General features: G+C 52.9%; 1 protein-coding gene and 1 pseudogene across 5 annotated transcripts in view; both read right to left on the reverse strand.

The window, feature by feature from the left end:
* The window catches only part of LOC123353777, an 824,880-nt pseudogene that overhangs the window by 722,838 nt on the left and 84,175 nt on the right, over positions 1–17,867 (reverse strand).
* LOC123353572 (cdc42-interacting protein 4-like) overlaps positions 1,387–17,867 on the reverse strand; it is a 73,032-nt gene continuing 56,551 nt past the window's right edge. For 4 of the 5 annotated variants that reach the window (XM_044994776.1, XM_044994774.1, XM_044994775.1 and 1 more), the window contains 10 exons: positions 17,291–17,395; positions 16,479–16,607; positions 15,280–15,426; positions 14,444–14,647; positions 11,410–11,583; positions 9,107–9,216; positions 7,820–7,952; positions 5,097–5,218; positions 4,590–4,717; positions 1,387–1,639 (listed from right to left, as the gene is read on the reverse strand). In XM_044994776.1, the coding sequence (XP_044850711.1) occupies positions 1,491–1,639; positions 4,590–4,717; positions 5,097–5,218; positions 7,820–7,952; positions 9,107–9,216; positions 11,410–11,583; positions 14,444–14,647; positions 15,280–15,426; positions 16,479–16,607; positions 17,291–17,395 (1,401 nt within the window). In that variant the 3' untranslated portion in view covers positions 1,387–1,490. The remainder of the gene's footprint in view (positions 1,640–4,589; positions 4,718–5,096; positions 5,219–7,819; positions 7,953–9,106; positions 9,217–11,409; positions 11,584–14,443; positions 14,648–15,279; positions 15,427–16,478; positions 16,608–17,290; positions 17,396–17,867) is intronic. The other variant, XM_044994773.1, reaches the window with a different exon arrangement.

A 17,867-nucleotide genomic window follows, 5' to 3' on the forward strand; every position in this document is an offset into this window, starting at 1 on the left:
TAGTAAAATCATAGAATATCAGGGTGGGAAGGGACCACAGGAGGTCATGTAGTCCAGTCCCCAGGTAGATTTTTGACCCAGATCCCTAAGTGGCCCCCTCAAGGATTGAACTCACAACCCTGGGTTGAGCAGGCCAATGCTCAAACCGCTGAGCTCTCCCTCCCCTCACTGGAAGGCAGAGATAGGCCTCTAAACCTGCCTGAGCCCACTCCCCTCCCACAGCTGAGACTAGAACCCAGAAGTCCTGACTCCCAGTCCCCCTCCTGCCCCTGTGCCCAGCACTGCTAATGGAATCCAGGAGTCCTGGTGGCCAAGTCCCCCCTGCTCTAAACCCACTAGCAGCCTGTGAGGCCACCTGTGTTCCAGTTGCAGGTCTGCCACTGTGCAGCTGGGGGATGGTCACAGCCTGTGCCTCAGTTTCCCCAAATGAAAAACAGGGATGAGCATTCCTTAGCTCTGTCCTCATTGCAAAACCAGGATGCATTTCTACTGCTGGGTAGCCCCACAAGGGTTGTACATCACCAGCAGGGGCATAGGTAATTTACCTTTACAGAGGTAGTCTAGGACCCCCCCTATACCACCCCCTCCAAAGCTGGGGCTGGCCTCAACTAGCTAGAGAGCATTTAAAAGCGTCCCAGGCCGCATCCCCAGCCGGGCCCTCCAGCACATTAGGAAAAAAGTGCCCTTAGCTGGCATTAGCCAATGCATTGACACAAGGCAACGTTCCGGTGAAGACTGGGCGTAGCCTCAAGGAGACCTTAAGCCCCTTCACAGTTTGTAGCTCGACTTGCTCGCGCGTGTAAAAACTACACCCTTCCTCGGCCACCCTAGAGCGTCTTCACGTGTATTCGAATCCCTCAGGGTTTGTCTTCACAGTACAGCCGCCCCACCGTCATACTAGAGCGAAAATGCTACTTTGCCGGCAGGGGAGCTGCTCTCGGCAGCGTAGTTAACCCTCCGTCCCCAGAGGCGGTGGCCACATTGATGGGAGAGTTTCTCCCATCAGCATCGTGCTGTGTACACAGGGGGATAAGTCGGTACAACTGCATTGCTCAGGGGGTGGAGTTTTCAACCCCCCTATTGACATAGGGCTCTGGTGTAGACCTCGTCTTAGTGAAGACAAGGCCTGGAGGTCTGGCCCAGGCCACCACAGTGGAGTCCTGCTCTCAGCTGGGGGCACTTCTAGACATGATGGTAATATACACAACCAACCGCACCCCTCTCCCTAAGAGCAGGGTGGGAGAAGTGTTACCGGAACACAGACCAACCGCTCTGCTCCCCTCCCACGTCCGAAACAAACCGAGGCCTCAGCGCCAGAGTCTGTATCGTTTTTATAAACTTAAAAACTGCACAGGAAGGGGGGTGGGGGCCCATCAACTGTTTACATAAAGTGTAAAAGGCACCAGGCTGCAGTGGAAATACATTCTATGGGCTCCGGCACAGCGACCCCCAGACCCACTTCTCAGAACCAGAGGGGAGACAGGATCTGCTCAGTTCAGGGTGACCCGCAGGTAGGATGTTGGCACGTAGCCCTCGCCGCCTTTGCTCCTCCGCACCCAGGTCCAGCCATCGCCTTTGTCCTCCTCCATCAGGCTCAGCTCCTCCCCCTCCGTCATGGAGATGGTGCCCTCGCTGGAACCTGGGGTGATGGGGAGGGAGGAACGGGGTGGGAGAAATCAAGGCAAGTGGGTTAGAAGAATCGCTCGTTTCAGAGCTCAGCTCTAGGTTCCCCCAATCCCTATGATGGGAGGGCCTGTATGTTAGAGCTCCTAGGACCCCTGGGGGAATCACACCCTCTGTGCCCCTTCCCCAAATCCACACAGCTGGCTGCAGCAATAGGTCACTGGGGGCTGGAAGTTTCCCCTGGAAGACATGGGTGAACAGTGCAGACCTTAAATGTCCCCCATTAGCCAGGAAATATCCCAGTAGGCAGCTGTTAAAGGGGAACTTATACCAAACTCCTACCTGGAGGGGGGGTGGACTGAACAGGGGTTTGGAGATGTAGCCTGCTTGGCGGTGAAGTCTCCAACCCCTAAGCAGGGTTTGAACTCAAGACCTTCAGTATTAAAACAGGTTCCTACTGTTTGACCTAAAGGAGGAGCTCTGTTAGCAGCCAGCAGTAGTAAGACTGTTATCCTCATTGCACACCAGTCACTGGGGGGTGGGTGGGTGGGAGGGAGGGGGAAGAGGCTAAGGATGGCTGAAAAATTTCCAGCAGAAAATTGTTTTTCGATTAAATGAGATTTTTCAGGTAAAGTATCTGCTTCCCATGGAAACGTCAATTTTCTCTTGAAAAACTACCCAAAAAGCAGAATATTTTGATGAAGAAATGCTGCCATGATGCCTTATGGGAGTCAGGGTTCAGGTGCCTTATACTCCCATTCTCCTTTCTGGGCCCAGCTCTCAAGCTGGACTTCATCTCCCATGATGCACCATGGCTCAAAGACTCCCATCAGTCATTAAGGGCCCAAAAGCAAGCTATTCCGCTGGGTAGGAAAGATAGAAAATGTGGCAAAAGACCAGCTTGGCTTAACCACGTGATCTTGCATGATCTAAAAAATAAAAAGGAGTCATAAAAAATGGAAACTAGGACAGATTACAAAGGCTGAATATAGGCAAACAACACGGGAATGCAGGGGCAAGATTAGAAAGGCAAAGGCACAACATGAGCTCAAACTAGCTATGGGAATAAAGGGAAACAAGAAGACTTTTTATCAATACATTAGAAGCAAGAGGAAGAACAAGGACAGGGTAGGCCCACTGCTCAGTGAGGAGGGAGAAACAGTAACAGGAAACTTGGAAATGGCAGAGATGCTTAATGACTTCTTTGTTTTAGTCTTTACTGAGAAGTCCTTAGGAATGCCTAACATAGTGAATACTTATGGGAAGGGGGTAGGTTTAGAAGATAAAATAAAAAAATAAAGTTAAAAATCACTTAGAAAAGTTAGATGCCTACAAGTCACCAGGGCCTGATGAAATGTATCCTAGAATACTCAAGGAGCTAATAGAGGAGGTATCTGAGCCTCTAGCTATTATCTTTGGAAAATCATGGGAGACGGGAGAGATTCGAGAAGACTGGAAAAGGACAAATCTAGTGCCCATCTATAAAAAGGGTAATAAAAACAACCCAGGAAACTACAGACCAGTTAGTTTAACTTCTGTGCCAGGGAAGATAATGGAGCAAGTAATTAAGGAAATCATCTGCAAACACTCGGAAGGTGGTAAAGTGATAGGGACTAGCCAGCATGGATTTGTAAAGAACAAATCGTGTCAAACCAATCTGATAGCTTTCTTTGATAGGATAACGAGTCTTGTGGATAAGGGAGAAGTGGTGGATGTGGTATACCTAGACTTTAGTAAGGCATTTGATACGGTCTCGCATGATATTTTTATCGATAAACTAGGCAAATACAATTTAGATGGGGCTACTATAAGGTGGGTGCATAACTAGCTGGATAACCGTACTCGGAGAGTAGTTATTAATGGTTCCCAATCCTGCTGGAAAGGTATAACAAGTGGGGTTCCGCAGGGGTCTGTTTTGGGACCGGCTCTGTTCAATATCTTCATCAACGACTTAGATGTTGGCATAGAAAATACGCTTATTAAGTTTGCAGATGATATCAAACTGGGAGGGATTGCAACTGCTTTGGAGGACAGGGTCATAATTCAAAATGATCTGAACAAATTGGAGAAATGGTCTGAGGTAAACCGGATGAAGTTTAATAAAGACAAATGCAAAGTGCTCCACTTAGGAAGGAACAATCAGTTTCACACATACAGAATGGGAAGAGACTGTCTAGGAAGGAGTATGGCAGAAAGGGATCTAGGGGTTATAGTGGACCACAAGCTAAATATGAGTCAACAGTGTGATGCTGTTGCAAAAAAAGCAAATGTGATTCTGGGCTGCATTAACAGGTGTGTTGTGAGCAAAACACGAGAAGTCATTCCTCCGCTCTACTCTGCGCTGGTCAGGCCTCAGCTGGAGTATTGTGTCCAGTTCTGGGCACCGCATTTCAAGAAAGATATGGAGAAATTGGAGAGGGTCCAGAAAAGAGCAACAAGAATGATTAAAGGTCTTGAGAACATGACCTATGAAGGAAGGCTGAAAGAATTGGGTTTGTTTAGTTTGGAAAAGAGAAGACTGAGAGGGGACATGATAGCAGTTTTCAGGAATCTAAAAGGGTGTCATCAGGAGGAGGGAGAAAACTTGTTCACTTTCCCCTCTAAGGATAGAAGCAGCAGCAATGGGCTTAAACTGCAGCAAGGGACATTAGGAAAAAGTTCCTAACTGTCAGGGTGGTTAAACACTGGAATAAATTGCCTAGGGAGGTTGTGGAATCTCCATCTCTGGAGATATTTAAGAGTAGGTTAGCTAAATGTCTATCAGGGATGGTTTAGACAGTATTTGCTCCTGCCATGAGGGCTGGGGACTGGACTCGATGACCTCTCGAGGTCCCTTCCAGTCCTAGAGTCTATGAATCTATGAATAATGCACTGCTTCCTCAGTCAAAGAGGGGCAAGACCCTGGTGAATCATGGGAGATGTGGTCCAACCAGGGAACCTGGCTCAGAAGTGTCTTGGATGAGTACCTTCAAACTGGTACATGGCCACACAGGTGCCGATGGGCGAGGCCAGGTCCTCGAAGTCCTCATCAAACTCCGTGTAGATCGGCTGGTTCAGGGCATCCTGGCTGTCGTTGGAGTGGGTGGCATCAGGGCTGAGGGACCAATGAGGAGACAGGGTAAGCAGCTGTTTCGGGGGGTAGCTCCAGCCACAGGGAGTCCAGTGTGGCTGTTCAGAAGCAGGAGTGTTGTCTAGTGGTTAGAGCAGGGGAGCTGAGAGCCAGGACTCCTGGGTTCTAATCCCCACCCTGGGAGGGGTGCAGGATCTAGTGATAAGAACAGGGGGGCTAAGGAGCCTGGACTCCTGGGTTCTAGTCAGACTCTTCAATGACAAAAATCCTCCTCTGGCAAGACAAACAGACGGCACCCGGCCCAGAGATCCCAAACCACACACGCGGGTGAGGATTCAACAGCACCCACACCTGGCTATTACGGCCGCCTGCTCGCCCTAGCTCCTGGGGACGGACATTTCACCTGCCCTTCTCGTGGGAGCCGTTGTTGTTCAGGGTGGTGGTGGGGTCCAGGTGGCGGCTGTATCTCAGGGTGTTGTCCGGCCGGTTACTCAGCATTCGGCTCTTGGCTTCGGCCAGCCACGACTGGGAGGCGGGGGGGAGAGAGGGAGGTTCAAGCATTTCATTCCTGCCTCCCGCCAGCAGAGACACATCGCACAGGGAGGCAAGCGTCTTTGGTCACATGGGGCTTCCTTCTCTGCTCCATAGCAGCTGCCCCTCTATGGGGGTCTTGGCCCCATCCCCCAGGGCTGCCCGGTGGGGGGGGGGCAAGTGGGGCAATTTGCCCCGGGCCTCGCAGGGGTCCCCATGAGAGTTTTTTGGGGCCCCTGGAGCAGGGGCCTTCACTCCCTCTGGGGGCCCCGGAAAACTCTGGCGGGGTCCGGGCCCCTGGAGCTTCTTCCACTCTGGGTCTTCAGTGGCAATTTGGCGGCGGGGGGTCCTTCTGCCCCAGGACCCGCCGCCAAAGGCCCCGGGACCCGCCGCCAAAGACCCCAGGCCCCCCGAATCCTCTGGGCAGCCCTGCCATCCCTGCCCTCAGAATATCTACAGACCCAGGCAGTGAGGTGCTTTTCCAGAGCAGCTAAAAGTACCCCCAATTCTCAGTTCTGCTCCAGGCTTCACGCAGTCTTTGAGCTCCCCATATTTTGTCTTGCCCGGCCCACCCCCAGTGTAAGTTAGTGAAAATCAGCGTTTGGAACCCAGGAGTCTTAGCTCCCTGCTCTAACCACTAGACCCCATTCCTCCATGGTGGCACTAGACGTAAGGAGACTAAGCAACTGCTTCAGGCCTCAAACGGGGACCCACTTTAGTAATAGCCCCAAAATACCATTCACCTTATTTAACAAGGGTATCAATCCATGGCGTGTTGGTATATTTGTTATGGAAATATCATTAGTATTTTTAGGAGGTGGGTGAGGGGGGATGGGGAGGCCCCCAAAATATTCCTCTTTAGGGTTAAGGTTAGCACTGCCTCTGCCACTTCCTCCAGAGCTGTGAATAGAACCCAGGAGTCCTGCCTCCCAGCCAGTTAGCTACAATCCCATTCCTGCCCACTCCAGTATCAGAGATGTGGGCTATGAACTGTAGGAACAGGGAACACCCAAGAGGGTCTGAATCACTGGAGGAATGGGGCGGGGGAAGGTGCCGTGACCTGTGCTTTGATCAGGCTATGCACATTCAGCCGACTCATTCATAAAATAAACCTGTGGCCAAGAGTAACTTCCTTAGCGAATAAGGAAACTGGGCAGAGCCATTTAACAGGATTGTCTGGTATAAAGTTTGTCGCTTGAGAAACAGAAAGCGACCGAAGGCCCAGGCTGTTTCTACGAATGAAACGATACTGGACGCTGAGTTACACACATGATTCACCCCAGAATAATTTAGGCATGACTCAACCACTCGTAAATCAAACCAGCAGCATTTGAATCATAAGGACACCTAACCTGAGAACCAATGCGGTCGTGACACCATTATCTGTAGGTTCACTGCCTGGTTTAAAATATTCTCTCATCTTTTGATATTATTCATATTGTGGTAGTGCCTAGGACCCTCAGTCATGTCCAAGGTCTCCGCTGTGCTAGGCGCTGTACATTAGGTGTATTACAGTAGTGCCTAGGCGCCCCAGTCATGGCCTAGGTTTCTATTGCACTAGGTGCTGTACGAACACAGAACAAGACGCTGGTCCTTGCCCCAAATAGCTTCTAATCTGAGTGGGACCCCAATATGCCTTAGAGAAGCAGGATGGTGCAGCAGGTAGGGCACTAGCCTATGACTTAAGTCCCAGGTTCGAGTCCCTGCTCTGCCACAGACTTCCTGTGTGACCCTGGGCATGTCACTTAGCTTCTCTGTGCCTCGGTCTCCTCATCTGTACAATGGAGATAACAGCTTTGCCCTGGGAGGATAAATACACTAAAGATGGTGCGCTGCTCAGATGCGACAATGATGGGGGCCACATAAGGATCTAAAATACTTAGAATCTGTCAGTAAAACAAGGGACACCGGGTGGATGTGGAGATCGTTGTGCTAGATGGGCCAGACAATTTTGACCATAGATTAACGTCGGTTAGGAGTGTGATTTTTTTTTAACACATTCTTATTGGCAAAAGCATTTGTATATTGCAATGTCACTTATTTCGCTTGGAGAACCAGTATACGCTACCCCACTGAAAGCACTCTTCTGCCACTACAAACTGCATCTACTGTGTCTATACCAAGAGTAGGCTTTCTAGCATCCACTTGCTAGCGTAGGTGAAGCCTTAACAAGTGCAGAGTAGCATGGCCTAGTGGATAACACTTAGCCAGGGACTCAGGAGATCTAGGTTATTGCTGGGTTAGCCTGGGCAAGACACTTCCCCCGTGTTTTGCCACAATTTCCCCCGCTGTGAAATGGGGATAATGGCACTGTCCTCGTCAGTAAAACACTTGAGCTCCAAGGATGAAAAGTGCTCGAGAAGAGCGAGGCGCTGGTACATGGTTCAGCCACGAGAGGGAGATAAAGACCTCCCTTATAAATTTACGGCACTTTGAACCGGTTCAAAGAAAGGACTGGCTGGACATACGGGGCATCGCGTGTGTTTGGAGCCACAGATGGCTGGAGAGCAGAGCTGGACACGTGGATTCCCAAAGGGTCCTGGGGAGCGTGTTAGAGGTAGCCCCATCCCGTGACTCCCCTCACCTCCCCCTTACCTTGTACTTCTGGATTTCTAGGTGCAACTTCTCGATGTTGCTGAGGGTCTCAGAGATCTTTGGCTCCAGGCTAGCAGGGACGCCCATATGGGGCGTCTTCTGGTACACGTCCTTCATCTTGTTTAAGGCATCTCTGTGGGGAAGTGTGGGGGAAGAGTTAGGGGAAGGGATTTAAAGGGACAGCACACAAAATTTCTGCCTTCTGGCAAAGAGATTTGAATGCAAATTGTAGGATGCAAACTGATTGGTTCCCTCCCTTTATATCCTCCTGCAAATAAAGAGAACAAGGGGAAGGAGTGCTTCCTAACAGACAGAGCACCGGACTAGGAGTTACATAAGAACATCAGAATGGCCACACCGGGTCAGACCAAAAGATCCATGTAGCCCAGTATCCATCTTCTGACAGTGGCCAATACCAGGTGCTTCAGAGTGAATGAACAGACCAGGTCATCATCGAGTGATTAAAACCATCATCCACTCCCAGCTTCCAGAAAGCAGAGGCTAGGGGTGCCCAGAGCATGGGGTTGTGTCCCTGATCATCTTGGCTAATAGGCATTGATGGATCTATCCTCCAGGAACTTATCTAGTTCTTTTTTGAACCCCGTTTAGTTCTGGCCTTCACAACATCCTCTGGCAAGGAGTTCTGCAGGTTGACGATGCGTGAAGAAGTACTTCCGTTTGTTTGTTTTAAACCTGCTGCTTATTAATTTCATCCGGTAATCCCTAGTTCTTGTTAGGAGGAGGGGTAAACAACACTTATTCACTTTCTCTGCACTAGTCATCATTTTATAGACCTCTATCGCACTCCCTCTTAGTCGTCTCTTTTCCATTACTTTGCCCCGGACCTGGGGGAAATCATTGCTCCTCCTCCTGTTTTCCCTTCCTACCCTGGTCTACTTAGACTGTAGACAAACTGGGCCAGGGACTGGCTCTCACGAAGCACATCCAGCACCTGGCACAACTGGGCCACCCATCTTGGTTTGGCTCACTGTACAATGATTTTTGAAGGAGTGATTACAGATCAAGCACACACACTTTGTGGAAATAGCATTTCCCTATTGTGCGCAGTCTACAGGACTCACTGCAGCAGGAGGCCAGAGTTACAGACTATGGCTAAACCCTCAGGGTTTAAAAGCCTGGAGAAGGGAGGGGTGGTGCATTGTGGGCGTCCTAGTCCTTGGAGCATCATGGGAGATGTAGTCCAGCAGGTGGGCCACCACCAGAGGAGGAGAACAGAGACAGGAGGCATTCAAAAGGCACCGCCTACAGGGCATTAAGCGCTTGTACCTCTGGTTGATTTCCTTCTGCAGCTCCCGGTTCCTCTCCTCGATCTTCTGCTGCAGCTTTTTCCTTCTCTGCTCTGGCGGCAAGTGGCTGAAATCTTCCGTGATCACAGGCTGGCGGCAGGGAGTGGGGAGGGGAAGAGAAGGATACATCAGTTCCCTTCATGTCGTAACATGGACCCTCTTCCCCAGCCACAAAATCCAGTCCCCTGTGCCCCCCCGACTCCTTCACACTAGGGGTTGCCGACAGCCACTGCCCCTAACTTGCAAGACACTGGCCAGCGCCAGGGGAACATGTGTGCCTCACTCTAAGGGCCTGATCTCACTGAGCCTCCTCGACCTTCACTGGTCATCGGGAGAGCTCGGTACCTCGCAGGATAGGGACAGCGCTTTGAGGTGGGGCCGCTCCTGGGGCAAGACGCTGCATGATGCCTTTCTGCAGCAGTGGCCGGGATCCAGAGATCTCTGGTTGTGCAGCGAAGAGAGCTCGGCACCTAGCTGTCGAGGAGACACCAGCCACGGCCCTGCAGCTTGAAACCGACATGGGCCGGATCTCTGTCTCCACCAGCAGCACGGAGGGTTCAGATCCTGGTTCTCTCCAGCTGCAGAACCCTCAGCCCGTGGAGGAGGGAACAGCTCACAGCATCCACCCCAACCGTTACAGCAGGAGCAGCTAAGGGGGAAAACCAGCACTGAGCTGGGACTCAGGAGACCCGTGTGGCCTCCGGCAAGTCAGTGGGTAGACGGGCCTCAGACAGTGGTGTGCAAAGCTATAGCTCCACATAACCATGCCCACGCCGAGGAAAGATCATCCCATCGAGGCCAGGTCCTTGGAAGCATCAGGCGCTGCCCGTGATGCTACCAGCTGGACCGTGGGGTCCGGCCTGCTAATACTTTTATTCACAGGACAAAGTTACTCAATTGGCCAGCAACTGATTTCCACCCCTGTGCCGAGGCAACACCAAGCGAGCACACCCGTGCTGAGATCCTGGCACAATAACCACAGGCCCTCAACCTGGCAGAGTCAGCCCCCCGGCATGGAGGGTGAAAGCCATGTGGGCAAGCCCTGGTTTGCAGAGGTGCTCCTACTTCCTGGGAATACCGGAGGTGGCGGGGATAGAGGGAGAGATCAGAAATTGGCTGCTGGCTTGGGTCTTTGGTCTCCTGGCTTGCGATGCTTTATTTAGAACAGGAAGCGGTTTGATGTTGACTGGAACTTGACCCCACACCCACAGAGTCTGTACCCCAAGCAGTGAATGTGGCACGGCAGCTTCCGAAAAGGAGAAGCCAACAGAAAGGAAGCCTGGAAAGCAAGGGATGGCTTGGGGTTTTATATGGAGCAGGAGTGGAGGCTTGCATCCTCCAGCCAGGAGCATTTGCAAAGGGGAAGCTCCTGGTTCGGACGAGCAGAACACGGTGGAACGTCCTGCTGTGGGGAGCAGGCAAAGGGCTGGGCTAGGAAGTTTGGAAGGAAGGCGCGTGTCTGGGGAGCCGATGCTTTTGAAACGGGCGGAAGCACTGACTGCTGTACCACGCGAGGGAGGCTGGAGCTATGTGGAAAAGAGGGAGAACCCGGGGCTTTAAGAAGTGACCAGTAAAGGAAGAAATAATTGGGTACGTGTTGGGGCTGGGAGAAAATTCCCACGGAAACTGCATTGTTATGGAAAACCTGGATTTGGGAGAAAATGCATCTGCTTCGGGCGGAAAGATTTGATGTTCTCGTTGAACAAAACAAAGACCTGAAACCCAACGCATTTAGATTTGATTATGCTACTGTAGTGCCTCCTGGTAGTTGTAGTTCAGGTGCCTCATGAGCCCATTGTCCTCTATGGGCCAGGCTCCCTGGCTGGACATCTCCCATAATGCACCATGGTCTGCCCTCTCCTTTGTAAGCGGAGTTGGTGCATCATCGGAGATGCAGTCCCATCAGGAACCTAGCAACATCTCTCACAATGCACCAACTCTCCTTACAAAAAGGGCACACCACGGTGCATCATGGGAGATGATGTCCAACCAGGGAGCCTGGCCCATAGAGGACAATGGGCTCATGATGCACCTGAACTACAACTCCCAGGAGTCCTGGGAGTTGTGCCAGGAGGCACTACAGTCGCATTTCTGAATAGTTCCATTTTCAGAGGGGTTTTGCCAGAAAGCCAAAGTAGATGCACAAAGGCCTTAAAAATAAAGATACTTTAAAAGCCTACTTCCTGCACAGCCCCACTGCGTTTCTCTCTTTGCAGGTGCCCTTCATAACAATAGCAACTTCCCCTGGCTTGGTACAAAGCAAAATACAAGACACAAACTTACCCTCCGTTTGAGGTGGCGGAAGGAGGCGATGTGGGGTTTGACTGTCTTATTGATCTCATTCAGACAGTAAGAGAGAGGGTCCCGGGTGAATTTGGGGGATGGAGGTCCGTTGGTGGCAGACGAGGAGGAAGGAAGCGGGGCAGAGATCACTGGGGAGAGGGGAGGGGGCGGGAGCTAGGGACAGACAAAGGGACAACAGAACACATGGGGACACACAACGGAGAGAACTCTGTAAGAAAATAAATAGGCATGCACACAAAAAAAAACAACAACAACAAAAACGCAACCCAACACGGCACAGGGAATAAAGGGGAGAGGGGTAAGGACAAGCTGCACCATCACAATCCACCAGCCGGAGGCAGCGAGGGGAGGGAAGGCCACCAACCATTTTGTCCATCTCCCAAGCGTAGGGGATCCCAGCAGTGAAGGGAAGGGGAATAGGCTCAGAACCCTTTCAAGGCCAGGATTGTTCAAACGATCCTAAAGGAACCTGAGTCCTATGGGAAGTCAAAGGAATTTGGGTGCCTAAGACCCTAGGAAATATGCCTACTTTAAACGCTTAGGGTCCCACCCTGCACCAGGGGTGTGACTGGCACCATGGATCGGGCTCCTGCCTGCCACAGATCAGGCCTCACCTTGCACCCGTGGCCTTTTCTGGCACCCATGTGCCTGGGAAGCTTGACACCGAGAAGGGGACCTGGCTTTCGGCAACTGCCTTCCTCTCTTGGGAGAGAGGCACTTCGGTGGGAAAAGTGAACTTTGTTCATGTCTCCCATGATGCACCACCTGCCCTCACAAAGAGGGGAGACCATAATGCATCATGGGAGATGGTAAGGAGACTGGGGCGGGGGCATGTTACAGCAGGAGGCAAGTAACATGAAGGTCACTTGACAACTAGACCAGAGGCTGCTTTGCTCCCACAGGCCCAGTTATACCTCCCGCCCCAAATCTCACTCTCACAGCCTTCCTCCCCAAGACCAGCCTTCATCCCTTCCTGTCCACAGGCCCCCCAGCTAGGGAAGGTGGAAAATTGGAATTTCAATCAAGCTTTTAAAAAAAAATTGGTTTTGGTGCTTCCTACGGGAAATTTTGGTTGAAAACTGAAATATTTCCATTCTGAAGTGCCACCGCAGTGCATCATGGGAGTTGTAGTTCGAGCGCTTCATACCCCACATTTGCTTCTGTGGGCCCAGCGCCCCAGCCAGACTACATCTCCCATGATGCACGACCTCCCTTCACCGAGATCCAGGTTCATCATGGGAGATGTAGTCTGACTGGGGAGCCTGGCCCATAGAAGAGAATGGGAGCTTGAGGCAGTCGAACAACAACTCCCATAAGGCACTGCGGGAGGCATTTCCGAATGGAAACGTTTCAGTTTTCCACCACAATATCATGATTTTAGACACTTCCATCTCCAGTCCTGAACTGTTCCCCCCCCCAGCCATTGCATTGCCCCCCCAACCCCCAATCTCCTCCCCACCCCCTCCCACCCAGGTCTGCCTGCTTCTGGGCCTCATTCTGAGCGCCTGTGCCTGGTGTTAGCTCCTCAGGGTGCAATCTTTCCGCATTACCCCTTCCCCTGCTCAACTGAAGCCCCAATCTGGCAAAAGAACAAGTCCACTGGCCTCAATATTAGGTGTAATACGTGAGCCCCAGTCCTAGATCAGGACCCGTTGCGCTAGGTGCTGTACAGCCACCGGGCAAAGAAATGTACCTGCCTCAAAGAGCTGACAGCCTAGGACTAGGGTTGCCAGCCCTCCAGGATTGTCCTGGAGTCTCCAGGAATTAAAGATGAATCTTTCATTCAAGATTATGGCATGTGACAACACCCCCCAGGAATTTGTCCATCCAGAACTGGTGACTCTATCCAGGACCCTGCTTCCGGGCTTAGAAGCAAAGCACGTGCTTGAAGCCTGAATTCCTGCCAGCTTTAGTGTGGACAGCTGATCTCATTCCCCTTTAGCAAACCCTTGCCGGGGCGGGGGAACAGCCTCACAGTTACTCAGGGATCCCAGAACCAAAAGATGCAAAAAAAGCACCCCCACCCCCTCCCTGCCCCAAGAGCTCTAACCTGGCGTAAAAGCCAGGTCACGATTCCTTGTCGGAACAGCATGTTCCCAAGGCAGCTCTCCTGGGGCGCGGGAGGGAGGGGTGCGTCGGATGTGACTCATGGAGGACAAGAGGATCGGGCAGGGCCGGTGGGGGAGAGGAGACAGAAAGAGAGAGAGGCTCATGCTGGCTGATTTGCAGCGCGCGCTCCTGAACTGGTTAATTATTAGCGTCTTCTCAGCCTCGCTGGCTCACGCCCCTTAAGGCTCTTTTACGGCGTCATGCACAGGCAGCGAGATGCAGCCAGGGAGAACGATCGCAGACCAGGGTCAAAGGGCGGCGTAGCCTGCAGCGAGCAACGGGCCGCGCCGCAGAGAAGGGGGTTGGAGGCTGCTAACTACCCAGGCATCTTCGCAGCGCTCAGGGCCGGGGGGGGGGGGCAGCAGCTGACGCCCAGAGCCCCCAGAACTGCATCTGGCAGCTGTTCGTCTATAGTTGATAAGGGATGCGGCCCAGGACCAGCGCTTGGTACCACCTGCCCCTCTGCATAGTTAGTAGGGTGGGCAAAGGGGTGGAAGGAGATATGGACGGGTTCACACCAACCGGTAGTATGGGGGGGGCGCGTCTAGTGGTTAGGGCAGGGGCTGGGAGTCAGGACTCGTGGGTGCTATTCACAGCTCCGGGAGGGGAGCGGGGCTGGGAGTCAGGACTCCCGGAGCTGTGAACGGAACCCAGGAGTCCTGACTCCCAGCCCCCCTGCCACTAGACTCACCCCCCCCCACACACACACTCCCCTGCCAGAGCTGGGAATAGAACCCAGGAGTGCTGAACCCCACCCCCGAGATGGGCCTAGAATCCAGGAATCTTGACTCCCAATTCTGCGCTTCAACCGCTAGGTCCCGCTCCAAGTTCCAGCCAGGCTGAGGTGCCCCAGCCCGAGCAGCGCCCAGAGCCAGGGCCTCAGGGCCTCACTGCCAGTTCCTACCTTATTCTTCTTGCTGAAGAGCCAGCGCTTGCCTTTGTTCTTGCCCAGCAGGCGGGGGTCCAGCCGGCCATCCAGGGTGCCCCGGGGCGTCCCCAGGCTCCTGTACGAAGAGGTGCGGTTGATAGGCTGGCTGAAGTCTTCGAAGTCCACGTCTCCCGGCCTCTCGAAGCCAGACTTGTGTAACTCGATCAGCACCTGGGAGTCCTGCCGGCGGTGGGGCGAGGGGGAGGGCGTCACCGCCGGGAGAACTGCTGCCACCTCCCCCCCAGGGCCCGTTCCACCTCGCTGCAGCATTCCCATCTCCCCAGAAACACTCGCATGCACAAGCCACGTGTCGCCAGCAAGGCCGGGTCATTGATCTCCGCCTTGATCTCTACAGACCGGACGCCAAACCCTATTCTATCCATGGGCACAAGTCCAAATAGGACCCAGGCGTCCTGACTCTCAGCCCTCCCATCCCCACTAGACCCCACTCCCTTCGCAGGGTCCTGACTCCCTGGGTCCGCAAGAGGAGCAGGTGTAATGGTTAGAACAGGAGTCAGGACACCTGGGTCTTATTTCCATTCCCTAGGACACAAATACCCTCAAATCCCTCCAGGTTTGGGATCTGGGGCTGGATTGACTTAACTTCTCCAGGTGAAGTAAAAGCAAAAAACTGCCCCTATGCTGGTCTGGGACCCCTAGTGGACGGGGGAGGTTATGACAGCTGGATCCCACTCAGTTAGCCCCGCCTACTTTGGGGGGGGTCTGCCTCCCTATTGGAGGGCAGGTGCTATAACAACTCCAATGGGCTTTCCACCCCGGGGCACTAAGTTTAAAGAGACAGCAGGACCCACGTTCTTCTTGTTCACTGAGTCAGCTGCTGCCTTCATGCCGTCTAGGCACTTGCCAATGATAGGCATGACCTGCCGCTCAGTCTCGGAGAAGATGCCGTAGCCTTCCTTCAGCCGCACCGTCCGCCTTTCGTCCATCTCCTGCAGATTCTGCAAGGGGCGGGGAGCAGAAAACAGGGAGAATGATAAAAGGCCTGGAAAAGACTCTACAAATATTATTATTGCTATTAATTAGGCAGCTCTTATATAGTGCTTTATCCATAGATCTCCCAGCGCTTTCCAAAAGAGGTCAGTGCCATTATCCCCATTTTACATATAGGGAAACTGAGGCACAGAGAGGGGATGTGACATGCCTAAGGTCACACAGCAGGCCAGCAGAAGAGCCAGATAAGGATCCAGGTGTCCTTCATGCTGGACAGGCAGTTAGTTTGTTTGAAAAAGGTTGGGGTTGTTTACCTTGGGGATGAGACACCTTAGAAATCCACACAATACTGGATGGGATTGAGAAGGGAGATCAGGTAGGTCTGTTCCAAAAACACAAGAGCAAGGGGACGTTTGTTTTGAATTTTCCACCTTTCAGTTTTAGTGGATGAGGAAGAAATACATCTGTACTTTGCCATCCTGTAGCAGTGAGTTCCGCAGACTACGAGACCAAGACCTTCCCAAGATTCACACACAAAAGGTGTGTAGTGAAAGCAGCACAACTCCCCATAGTGCACAGGCTGTTCTATTCCCATCTAGCTATTCTCTTACTTAGACTGGAAGCTGTCTGGGGTAGCGACGACAACTTGTTCTCTGTTTAGACAGCACCAAGCACAGCAGAGTCCTGGCCCATGGCTCGGACGCCAATGTCAACACTAAACAAAACGTGGCCTAGTGGTTAGAGCACTGAATGGGGCCTCGGAGACCTAGGTTCTATTCTTCGCTCTGCCACTGGCCTACTGGGTGACCTTGGGAAAACTCACTTTCCCTCTCCATGCCTCAGTTTCCCCATCTGTAAAACAGGGATAATGATACCTTTTGTGAAGGGCTTTGAAATCTACAGATAAGAGCTAGGCATCATCATTATTATTATACTGGTAAAACTGACAGAGAGGGAAAGAAAAAGAAGGGAAGGACAGAAAGGAGGAAGCAGGGCTAAGGTTAAGTAGGAGGGGCTTATATTGATGGGGAGGAGCTTATAGTCAAAGGGAGGGGCTTACGTTGAAGATCTGCGGCATCTCCAGAAAGTAGAACTGGCTCTGGTCCTGGTTGAATTTCTGCAGGAAGGAGGCGTATTCGTTCTTGCTCTCCTCCGCCAAGTGACTGAGCAGATTGGCCTGCTGCTTCGCCTGCCGGAGTTAGTGCAATCGTCACAACAGGCCCAGCTCTGTCCCCGCGGGCAGACGGACAGGCCCGGATACCAGCCCAGGGAATCCCTTCTAGTCAAAGCCCTGGGCCGGTGGCCAACTCCCCATCCGCAATAGCAAGCTTCCGGGAAGGTCTCCCTCCCATCTGCTCTTCTCCCCTGCACCACACAGCTAATTCCCCCCACGCATCATTGCAGCCCCCGTTGGGGGTGGGAGTGGGCCTGCATCGTGCCAGGTGCTGCAGACACATCCCCTGAGAGGTTAGCCTGAACAGCCTCAGGAAGGCTCATTAGCCCCATCACAGAGACAGGGAAACTGAGGCACAGAGATGAAGTGACTGGCCCAAGGTCACCCATGGCGGGTCTGTGGCAGAGCCGGAAACTGAACCGAGATCTCCCCAAGCCTGAACCCCGGCACCATCCTCTTCCTCTAATGCAGCCTCCTTGAATGCGGTCGGTTATGGATGGTCAGCTCTTTGGGGCAGAAATCTGGTCTTCATACCAGTCTGTAAAGCAGCTAGCAAAACCCATGGACTCTACCTCACCCAATAGGTCCCCCCTCCCTTCCATCCTGCTGGGCCCCCTCCCATGCTGCCTGATGGTTCCCCCATCCCCAACAGGCCCACGCTAGAGGGAGTCAAGCCAAGGGGACAGCAGCGTTTCGACCTTCTCCACGTCTGCCTTGGTGGCATTGAGGTCTTGGTCGAGCTTCTCGGCCACCAGCATGGCTTTCTCCGCCTCCCTGCAGTCCTGCTTGAACTTGCGCTTGCTCTGGGGGCAGGAATACAAGCCAGCGTTACCTTGCTGGAGCACACAGCTGCTTCCCACCCACAGAATTCAGGGGAACCACAGGGGACGGGGCTCAGGGACTCTCCCCCGTTACAGAGGAGGAAGCGAAGGTGGGAGGTTAAGGGACTTGCCCTAAAGCATGGAGTGAGTGTGTGGCAGAGGTGGGAATGGAACCCAGGAGTCCTGACTCCCAGCTGTCCCCCACACAACCCTCCACTAACCCACTAGATCCCACTCCCCTCCCAGACCTAGAAACAGAACCCAGGAGTCCTGACTCCCAGCACCTGCCATTGGTCTAATGCCGCAGTTCTCAAGCTGTGGGTCGCAACCCCACTTTAATGTGGTTGCTCGGGCTGGCGTTTGATGTGCTGGGGCCCAGGGCCAAAGCCCAAGCCCCACCACCTGGGGCCAAAGCAGAAGCCTGAGGGCTTCAGCCCTGGGAGGTGGGGCACAG

Source organism: Mauremys mutica, chromosome 20 (genome assembly GCF_020497125.1).
Source record: "Mauremys mutica isolate MM-2020 ecotype Southern chromosome 20, ASM2049712v1, whole genome shotgun sequence".
Lineage (NCBI taxonomy): Eukaryota > Metazoa > Chordata > Testudines > Geoemydidae > Mauremys > Mauremys mutica.